Source organism: Cryptomeria japonica, chromosome 11 (genome assembly GCF_030272615.1).
Source record: "Cryptomeria japonica chromosome 11, Sugi_1.0, whole genome shotgun sequence".
NCBI lineage: Eukaryota > Viridiplantae > Streptophyta > Pinopsida > Cupressales > Cupressaceae > Cryptomeria > Cryptomeria japonica.
Genome location: NC_081415.1, coordinates 561,206,644 through 561,217,614, shown reverse-complemented (window position 1 = coordinate 561,217,614; position 10,971 = coordinate 561,206,644). Strand labels below are relative to the sequence as shown.

At 33.6% G+C, this 10,971-nt stretch overlaps 1 protein-coding gene across 1 annotated transcript; it reads right to left on the bottom strand.

Moving 5' to 3' along the window:
- Positions 1-7,441: 7,441 nt before the first annotated feature.
- On the bottom strand, positions 7,442-9,653 carry LOC131034638 (protein NUCLEAR FUSION DEFECTIVE 4). Its single transcript, XM_057966189.2, has 3 exons — positions 9,179-9,653; positions 8,203-9,077; positions 7,442-8,118 (listed from the first exon to the last, which is right to left on the bottom strand). The coding sequence occupies exons 1-3, from the start codon at positions 9,482-9,484 to the stop codon at positions 7,569-7,571; spliced, it is 1,731 nt and encodes a 576-aa protein (XP_057822172.2). The 5' UTR covers positions 9,485-9,653; the 3' UTR covers positions 7,442-7,568.
- Positions 9,654-10,971: the final 1,318 nt, after the last annotated feature.

Below are 10,971 nucleotides of genomic sequence, written 5' to 3'. Positions count from 1 at the left end.
ATATGATAAACTAATAAATTACTCAAATTATCCAACCTCGGGCACGAAACCCGAAATTGTCATGTTGTAGTACGCACAAGGAACAAAGGGAAAAAAAACATTTATTGCCGCCACTGCGCACGATAGCAGGTACTACCGTCTGGTAGCACTGCTACCGTAGGTAGCAGTGGCTACCGCCAGTAGCACATGCTACCGTAGGTAGCTCACTACCCTTTATTTTATTTTATTTTTTATTTTTTTTTAAATTAATTTCCTTGCCCAATACAGCCATAAAATAAATAAATTTTCAATATCAAGGAAATTCTTTCTCACAAAATTTTATAATATATATATTTTTTTATTTTTATTTTTTTAAATTAAATAAATTAAATTTTCAAGACCTAAATATCCCAATAAATTTAATTAACAATTAAATTTATTTCTAAAGTAAATAAACCATTTCGCACAGATATAATTAAAAGACTACTATAGCCAAATACTGGAACAAAATCAAACAAGAGGGAGTGATTTCTCTGGTAACCCCTTTCCTCCCAAATCTTGAAATTTCCATACACAATAAAAATCTTGACAAATTTTCCATAAACGAGAAATTATCTTCAAGAATGGATTTTAACCAAAACCAAGAAATAGTCAGACATGATTCCAAATTTGACAAACACCTTAATACACACATCATTCAAAGAGATAGAAGAATAGAAATATTTTCTTAAAACAAAATCAAAAGAAGCCACCCAACCTGGTATAGCTTTCTTGGAAGAATTTTGTAGAAGAGCCCTAATCTTTCCAATAAATTTCTTCTCCTAATTTCCTGACCTGTTTCTGTGTATCCTAAAATAATGACCTTTTTCCTCTTTTTAAACTAAAATTCTAGGTTGAATAACTTTTTCTCAAAAACCTAAATTAAGAATAAAAACAATTTTATTTTCTTTTCTAATTTTGTAACAAAAGATAAGCCAACGTGCAATAATTAAAAATCATTATTCTTTCTTTTCTTTTCTCATACAAATTGATTAATTTTCTAAATAAAGAATTAAAGCAATACTTTAATTCTAATTAATTCTTTTATTCATTTATTTATTTATTTATTTATTCTTTTATTCTTTTATTTATTTATTCTTTTATTCTTTTATTTATTTATTCTTTTATTCTTTTATTTATTTATTCTTTTATTCTTTTATTTATTTAAAGTTCTAGGAAATAATAAATACAATTAATTTATTTTATTTTTCCACAAAAATTTAAATAAAAATATATTTCTAATATCATGCAGCTTGCAACTTAATTTAATAATTTCTTTTAATTAACTAAATTTATAATCTCAGTGCATAATCAATTCAACTATGAGATAATTCTATAAACTTAATTAAATAATTAATTAAATCCACTAGAACACACACAACAGAACAAACCTCAAGCAAATACTCATAAAAAGATCAAACGACAAAATACGAAGGTCGAACTAACTGACTGGATGACCAACTGACGACACTCACACGAGTGTAACTGAGTAAAAATAGGGTCAACTACTATCTCCTCCACTTCCATCGGAAAATATAAGGCACGCTCAGACCTGTGAAGCTAGGTGGAGACGATACCTTGTACCTACTGGGTAATTGTACCTGCAATACCCCGCATCACCGAACCACACATGCATATATACAATATAGAAAACACGGTATACACACCGATGAAGGAGAATCGCGACGATCCTTGTCTCACCGAAATGAGTGAAGGAAAATCGTCCCCTTGCATCCAATACACTCGTAGACACACAACATATAATTCCACATTGCATAAATAAAGTAAAATGTCAATACATAGCAATAATCCATAAAAATGTCATAAATCACAAGTACTGAAATACTACAAATAAATTATGCATCTCATATCCAGAAAAGCCATGAAATAATGTCATAAAAATCTGAATAACACATCATGGTAATGTATCCACTGAAAACAAACAATAACAAAGTATGAGTCTAATGAGTTCAAATGAGTAGGGGTACTACAAGATAAGTCTAGAGTTTGGGGGATAAAGAGAGTGATATAGAGAGAGCTGGAGAATGAAGTATTGATATATTCATTATTAAAAATTGAGAAATTATAAAAATTTATAAGATCTTCTAAAATCTATAATCTACATTATAACTCCAAGAGATCTAAAAGTTCCACTCTCAAACATCTTACCAATATATACATGAAGTATAACAAAGGAAAAAATAAATATTGAAATGTGACTTATACTTAAATATTATATTTCATTTATGTATTCTGATTGGGAGATTAAGTTTGGCTTGAAGACAAAGGTTAGGAGTTAGAAACATATCTACTTCTCCAAACTATAAGTGCATTTTCTACTTCTCCAAAATGTGCTTATGTTTTTTCTTTGTAGTGACCAAGCCTAGGCTTTGTCACTACCAAACTTATAATGCCCTCACATTATTGTCTGCATTGTGAAATTTCAACCCTTTAGGTTGGATTTTCTTTGGGCATCCAACCCAAAGGCTTGGATGACCATTTCATGCCCAAAGACGTGTTTTTTGAAAAAGTAAATAAATCTCATGTGCACATCAAGTTTGTACGTGTTTCAATGCAAATTTTTAAAAATCTCATGATGGTGTTAAGCTCTCTCTTAGGTATCTAACCATGTATTTTTTTCATGTTTTTAGTATGTTAAGGTTTTCACCTTTAATTTCTTTTGTTAGTGTGTCTTTTTTTTTTCAAAAACTAATGTGTGGTATTTTGGGTATATTTTTTTATTCGATCATTATATTTTGAAAAAAATACATATTTAGAAACTAGACTTCATTCTATACATATTAAAAAATATTGATTTTTGATTAGTTTTCAAAAAAATTAGGTGGGAGAGGAATGCTCAATTTTTTTATTTTTCTAGATGTGTACACTTCAAAAATTAAAACAAATCATATATTCGTTAAAAATTTAGCCAAAAATTTTGGCATAAACTACATGGTATTAGCTAATTTCTTACTAGATTGATTTTTGAAATACTAATAAAAAGTTAACATCTTAGGGGGAGCACATCAGATGCTATGTTATGTTTTTTGATCAAAATAGGACCATTTCGTGTTCTCCCCCTTTTTGAAACCCTTATTCTCCACCATTTAAAAAAAAATGTAGTTTAGAAAGTAGATTCAAAGAACTATATCTGTAGTATTCTTGTTGCATCTTCAAATTTTGAGCATAACTATCTTCATTTTCTCATTCAAGATAAGACTTTCCTTATTTCAAAAAAAAAATTGCATCTTAAGACCCCATTTTGGTCCCCCATCCTAGTGCACTTACCCTAAATGAGTGTAGGGAAGAGACAAAGAAGGTTTACAGATTTGATAGAGAGTCTACTTATGATTCCTTTACTTTTCCAAAAGCAACAAAATATTACAAGAATGGTCAAGCTACTAATAAGAGTGAGGAATTGTCTCTAGACCAAAATTAATAAAGCGGGATAAAACCTTGTTGAGAATTAAAAAATAGATCCTGCATGCCTAAATATGTCATTGAGCTAAGGTTGAAGATAACAATGAGCTGGGAAACTTCTGATTTCAACCCTGCTTCGAAAACGTTTAATAAGATCCCTGTCTAGGTGGGGCTCCCTAATCTTCCTCTTCACCTGTGGGTGGATCCTCTGTTTGAGGAGGTGGGTGATGCGCTTGGGGAATTTTTGATGGTTGATAATGATTCTTCTGATATCTTTCATTCCACTTTTGCCCGTATCTTGGTTGATATAGATGTTTCTAAAGGTCTTCCTGCTGAGATTTCGCTTATTACTTCTAAGGGTTGCTAGGTTCAACCTTTAGACTATGAAGGGATCCCCTTCAGGTGTAGGAAATGCTTCAATAAAGGTCATGCAGCTTCTCATTATGGAACTGAGAAGAAATCTTTGGCGGCTTCATGATGGAAAGGTGTGTTAATTCAACACTATACAGCCGAGAGAAACTCTGAGCAACATGTGGTTTCTCCGAAGGTTGTGCTGGATTCTTTGCATGAGATTTCTTGGCTAGAATCTTAGCGTGTTATTGCTTCTCCTCGAGCTGCTATGGAGACTGACGTTGGGGCTACTGGTACTAATGTGTGTTGCATGCCTCAGAAGGAGACTCGGGTTGAGTCCCCTTTTGATAGTGGGAATGGGCTTCAGGTATCCATTCCCGGTGAATTGGGTGATATTGGCTTGTCTGCTAGGAGAGATTCTGATAATGGTGCTACTAGTTTTCCCTCTCAAGTTGAGGGTGGTTCTGCAGATTGGCAAAGTAAGGCTACACAAGTGGAGGAGGGCTAGATCATTGTTCAGGGAAAGAAATCTAAGCATTCTTCGTCCTCTTTTGATATGACTCTTCATTCCCACAACAGCAAAGTTAAAAGTAAGCCCTAATGGGTTGGTTTTTGGTTGGCTTTTGGTTGTTCTTGTTACAGCTCTTGTTCTAGGTTTTGGATCTGGGAGCCTCTTGTCTTTTGTTTGTCTGTTTTCTTAATGTTTTAATTTTATGACAACTTATCTTCTGTGTTTTTCTTTGTGGATTCTAAATCTCTTAGAATCTCCTTTGTAAAGGGTTTCGAGGCCCCTTCAAAACTGGTTTTTACCTTAATCCAAAATAATGAGTTGGGAAACACCTCATTTAATGAAGAAGAGGGTTTATAAAAATAACATTTATTGAAGAAAGAGATGTTGTCGAAGAAAGTCATAACTAAGATAAAGAAGACAAATAGAACAACAATTATCACTATTAAGAAGAAAAATAAAAAAGAACAAAATAAATAAATATTTAAACAAAAAGGAAGAACCTTATACCTTGCCTCCCTTGAACTTCCATTTGAGCTAGACAAGGTTGAGTGTCCATGCACCTCTTGTTGTACAATTATATACATAGTTGTGCTCAATATTTCTAATTAAGTGATGGAGGACATGTGGTTGCTCTAAATAATAGTAGCATAACATTAGCATCAAGGTACAATGTTGAAAATGGCCTCCAAGAGGCTTCATTATAGATTGTGGGAATATAAGATCAAGGGTTGATATTTGATCTTGATATCAATTGTTAGGGTTACATGAAGGATTTGGAGCAAGGAGAATCCTTCAAGTGGCATCTCATGATTGGTGCAGTTGCAAAGGAGAAAGATTACTTAAGAGGGTTTGAAGGACTAGGATTACCTTATTTTAAGAAAAAGGTGGATATTTAACCTTCTCACGCATGTGTGAGGACCATACGAAAGAGTAATATGACATGCAAGTCCTCTTGCACATGTGTGAATATGTTGTACAGATGTGGTATGTGACAAGTGAGCCCTCTAGGATGTGTGAGGATCACAATATCTTTTTAATTCAAGGATACTAAACATGAATTTTTCTACAAAGGCTTTAAGATTATAGAGGTTGTAGCATATCTAAGTAGGATAAGAATACATTACAAATAAATATAAAGAGGATTATTTGTTGTTAAGTTGAACAATAGATTGGATCAGATTGATCATTTATCTTATCTAATTGATTGATTATAAATATTAAGAGATATCAACAATAAGAGATACTATGTAGTTTGGAAAATGAAGGATAATCAAATATATATATACACCCTTTTTTATTACAAGTACCTATTACCATGGTGTGGAAGCATAAACCCCTATCTCACTTCTACCTGACACATGTTGATTTAACAATTTATGCAAGTTAGCATTCAACCCAATCTTAGGACACAAGAAAAGATAGATTAAGTTCATTGTACTGACATTCTTGGAATGTATATATGTTCCTTAAGCATTTTGTATGCTACCCTTTCCTTCCAAACAATATGAAAGGATTTTATTAGACAATAACTAGTGATTTAGATCACCTTTTTTAAGCTCAAATGAGAGCACCATTCCATGACAACTTGTAAGATTGTATCTATCAAAATAATATTTCAAAAACATAGATTTTAAATATATTTATTCCAATAAAAAATGGTTTGTTACAAAAATAGTTAACCTCTATTGAATACACTTGAAAAATAGAAAGCAAAGAAAAAATGTGAAAATTAGAGTCCCTTTATATTAATGTTCTTTTAATTAACAAAAAAAGTTATTTTGAGTATATGAGAAAAGTGTTATTGCATATGGAAAAATGTGTCAAACAATAGTTGTTCTCATTTATAAATTCATAGTAAATGAAATACATAATAAGAAATTGTGAAAAAATATGTGTCCTCGAAGTTAATTTTAGTAATCTTTGTTTACTAAATTAATGTGTTACAATAAATATACTCATTAATAATACTATAAAGTGTAACACATACTTTATTGACAAATACAATTAATCAAAACATAAGATAATTAAAAAGAGAGAAATAGAATGTCCATACAAAATATTACAAATTATTTATGCATCCCTCATAGGCTAAAAGTAGGACACACCTTTATGTTGTCATCTGATGAAGAGGGTGACTTGGGGGAATAATATGTTATGGAAGACAGAGATTTCAATTACAATGACAAATTTAACATGGGTCCAAAAGACATAATGGAATTTCTTCGTGAGAATTTCATGCTCATGTTCTAGGTAATTAGTATTCTCTTTTAGAACTATTGTTTATTTTATTTTGGTGACTCGAGAAAATCCTATACCGTGAATCCAAAGTCTTGTGTGAGTGATTCATTTTAAGAAAAAAAATTGATTCCACCTATTTGGTGTATTACGACACACATCAATGAGAGAATTTTTTTACACACTTTATTCTTTCAATCATATTGTTTTTACCAAGATATCCAAGGTAAGACTTTGCTTGAGGTGAACAATGTGAATTAAATATCCTTCTCACATAGTTTGGATTGTATTTCCTAAACAAAATGTACAATATGTGTTTAAAATGTTTGTGTTCAATTATATTAGTAGGGAGTGAAACTTGTCTTGTTATTCATAGGAAGCTTACATAAAACTTGTGGTAATATCTTGTCATAGATATTGTTCAAATCTTTTTCTTTTGACAATTTGAAAAAAAAAATTGTAAGATTATCTTTCCCATTTAACTATTTTAAATTATAATTGTTTATTTGTTATGAATATTTTTCATGTTTAAAATTTAATTTATGCTTATATTTATTCATTTATATTATTAAATGTAAATTTAAATAAAAGACTTTTATAAAAAAAGATTAATTAGATTTAATTTTTGTTATGTAATTTACAATTTTACACAAACTCTATATATATATATATAATTACATTATAAAATATTTTTATTTAAATAAATTTATCATATATTTTGTCCTCTAAAAATACTTATTAGAGAATAACAAAAGACAGCAGAAATCACATGGCGAAAATCATATGTTACCTTTTCACTGCTTCAAATTAAGAATTTATAAACTGGCAACAAATTTTCACATTTTCAAACTGGTCTTCACAAATTAGGAAATACTTTATAAATTTAAAAATAAATAAATAAACAGTTCTTATCCTGCTATTAAGAAGGATGGAAAAAATTCTCGATTCTCAACAATTTAAAAAGAAAAAAAGAAGCCGCTTGCATTTGACTGGGCTTTTAAATCTAAAAATCAAAATCAGTGAATTGTCACTTTTAACATAAAAGCGGTCCTCCCTGGTTTTTGGTCTGGATCTGAGCTGACTCCGTGGCCTTACGGGATTTGTATACCTTTTCATACAAATTTCTCATTCGAATTGTCAGGAGAACATCGAGGCCGAATCCCAAGAGACAGACGCCAGCCATGACCAAGAACACCAACCTGTAACAGTGAGCCCCCACACAAGTCTTCCCATTCATCAAATATTGTGGACTCCACAGCCCATACATCCATCGCCTGGCGCTGAATTTCTCAGGTTTGGCGGCTTCAATGTCGTATAAAATTCCAGCCAAAAGACCAGAAAAGAGGAAGGAGCCAATGGGCAGATTCAGGATTAGGATGTTATACATCAACCCATAGTACTTCAATCCAAAAAGCTCAGATGCCGTGGGAACTGAAACAGAGAGACGAACGCCATAGCAGATGCCCACCACCACAGAGCCAATGTACAAAGATCCCTGCATGCCCACCGCCATTGTTATGTATCCCACTATCATCACCACCTGTGACGCCGCCATCCACGCAGGCCTTGGAACTCCCGCCTTCCTGAAATGTAAAACAGGGTATTAGCAATCCCATTAGAACAGAATTTTGAACCTAAAAATTTTGATTTGGGAAAATCGAGTTGACCTTATGAAATGTTCGGAGATGGAACCCGAGGCAATCCTTCCAAAGAATCCCGAAATGCTGATGAGCGACACAAACACAGAAACATCCGCATAGCCCATGGCCAGACCAATTTGCCCCAAATTGTTAATTAAGGCCATTCCTGTGCCCACACCGCACAGAAACGTAAAAAAGAGCAACCAGAAGTCGAATTTCTGCATTGCCTCCAGTATAGTGTGGTCTTCACCAATCCGTGGCTTGCGTGCAACCAGTTCCGCATTGCTGTTGCTTTCCGGCGCTTGATTTTCAAGGGCTTTGGAAGGTTCGGAAGGTTCTGCTTCCTTGATGTTCTTCAAAAGGGGCTCTATAACTTGCTTTTCAATGTCCGTCGAGTTCGATTTCCCGGGAGTTGAACTCGCGCCGGCGGAGTAATGATCTTGAATCAAAATCTTGGCAGGAACAATGAGAGGCGCTGCGAGGAGAAGTAGCAAGAAGCCCGTAAAGACACGAGATAGTGCAGGCCCGTGCTGGCCGCTCATGTCGAAGGCCAGCAGATAAATGGCCAACACAATTGCTACGACATTTAAAAGGGAGAAATTTTGAGTTTCTCTCTTTTGTTCCCTTTCATCGGGCTCAGAGGGAATTGGATGCAGAAACAGCATGGATGCCACGCATACGATGCCTGGAACGAGCGTAAGCATTAGTAAAAACGAAGAAGGATCGCTGGCGAAGAGGGCAGCGCAAATATCAGTAAAAATGGCGGGAGTGAGGCCAACATAGCCCTTAAGAATCCCCACCACAGGGCCTCTGTTCTTCGAGAAGTTGCGCATGCAAGTCACCAGCACGGCTGTGTTCATCCACGTCGAGCTGTTCCCTCCCATGCAAAGAAACACACACATCTGCGCCGCCATTTCAATCAAACAGAAACTCAGAACACAAATTCCATTCCAAACAAACACAACCAAATAAGCAAAACAGAGCAAAACGCATAGAATTTTACCTGCCAATAGGGCAGTGGTCGAATCCTGTGGCTGACCACCAGCCATTGAGCGCCGTAACCCACAAACCCTTCAAGAGATCCAATAAGCAAAATCAACCAGGTCGGCAAATAATCTGAAGCAAATCCTGCAACCAAACCGAAAGCTTTCCCCACATCTTTGGCAACGCTGAGATTATTGAGCTGCAGCTGATTTAAGCCCAAAATGGCTTTGAGAGCCACAGAGTAATTAGCAAAAGTATAGTTGTTGCCAGCAATTGCCTGCACCCAAATCGCAGTAACAAACCCTAACCACTTGTGCGCATCCATTCAATTTGCAATTCCAGAGAACAAGGATAGAATGTTTTGAATGCATGTTTTTCCTGCTGTGTCAGCACGTCTTATATACATGTTGAAGACCTGTGCGTCACAGTCAACTGGTATTGTGAGCACCACTGTTGATGTAATACCGGGTGAGCAGATTGTAAGCCAAAACAGAGTATTTATCCGTCAAAAACCAGAGCAATTTATTTTTATGTATTTTTGTCTGTCGCTCATGCTGAAGTGTAATTGAAATCCTTTTCAATAGTTTATAATCCATCTCGTTTGTCGCTTGCCTTGTCATTAACGGATCATTCTGAGGGTTAAGTTCAATTTTATTTTTTTGTTGTTTACAATATTCACAGCTTTGAATAAAAAAGAAACAAGATTCACAAGTAAGAGGTGCTCTCATGGAATGTTTTAAATTATGATGTTTTATTAGGTTTCTGAGTTTGATATGTTTTAAATATGGAAATTTTGTTTTTGTATTTATTCCATTTAGGGGAGGTTAGTAAGAGTGAAGTAAGAGGAATGTTCCAGAAGAGAACATGTATCTTATTATTATTTCAATTCAAATATGTTTTAATTGTGGAGTTTCATTCAAGATCAAGGAACAAGATTTTCTGAAATAAATTAACATTATTTTCTATTTGAATGTCAATCTTAAAGTTAAATCAAATGATTGACCTTTGCTTGTCAAACAGTTTTTTCATAATGTTTATCTTTTTATGATGTTTGTCAAGTATTGAGCATATATGTCACACACTGTATTTTACAATTTTGACAATCTACCTAAAATCTTTATTTCATTTGATGAAATCTTTATAAACAAATTAATTGTATTTTATGAGAAAATGCATAAATACAACTATACAAACCTTAGATTTTAAGTTTGGATATCACACAAATAATAAGTATATTGAAATCATATTTACTAATGTTTTATTCTATAATTTTTATTTGGAGCATCACATAAATAACAGATATAGCAACATGTAGGAGGCTCTCTCCCTCAATACTGAAGTTGATCCACATTGATTCAACTTCTGATTCCATCTCTAAGTATTTAGACACACATGCACTAAGCAATCTGTCTGAAGGTCCATGTGATCAAGTGTCACAACTTAATGTAGTGAACTCGAGGCCCTGGCGTGGAACCCAAAACTTTGATACCATATGTAAAGACCTTCATAGTATAATGAACCATTTCCTTTACAAGTGACCATAAAGTTGACAAAAGCATAATGTAGTTAGCTTTGATAGTTCTGATACTTAATATAAGTACAGATCCAATAGCCAACAAGATGAGAGGGGTGGGGGTGAATCATACAAACTTAATCATCCACAAAAACATCAGATTCAACCTCGATAACATATATATCAGTCATATAACCAAAAATTGTCAAACATGCAAACTCAAAAGCATATGAACAATATAAACCTCATAACACCAGATTTAACGTGGAAACCCAAATAGGGAAAAACCACTGTGGGAT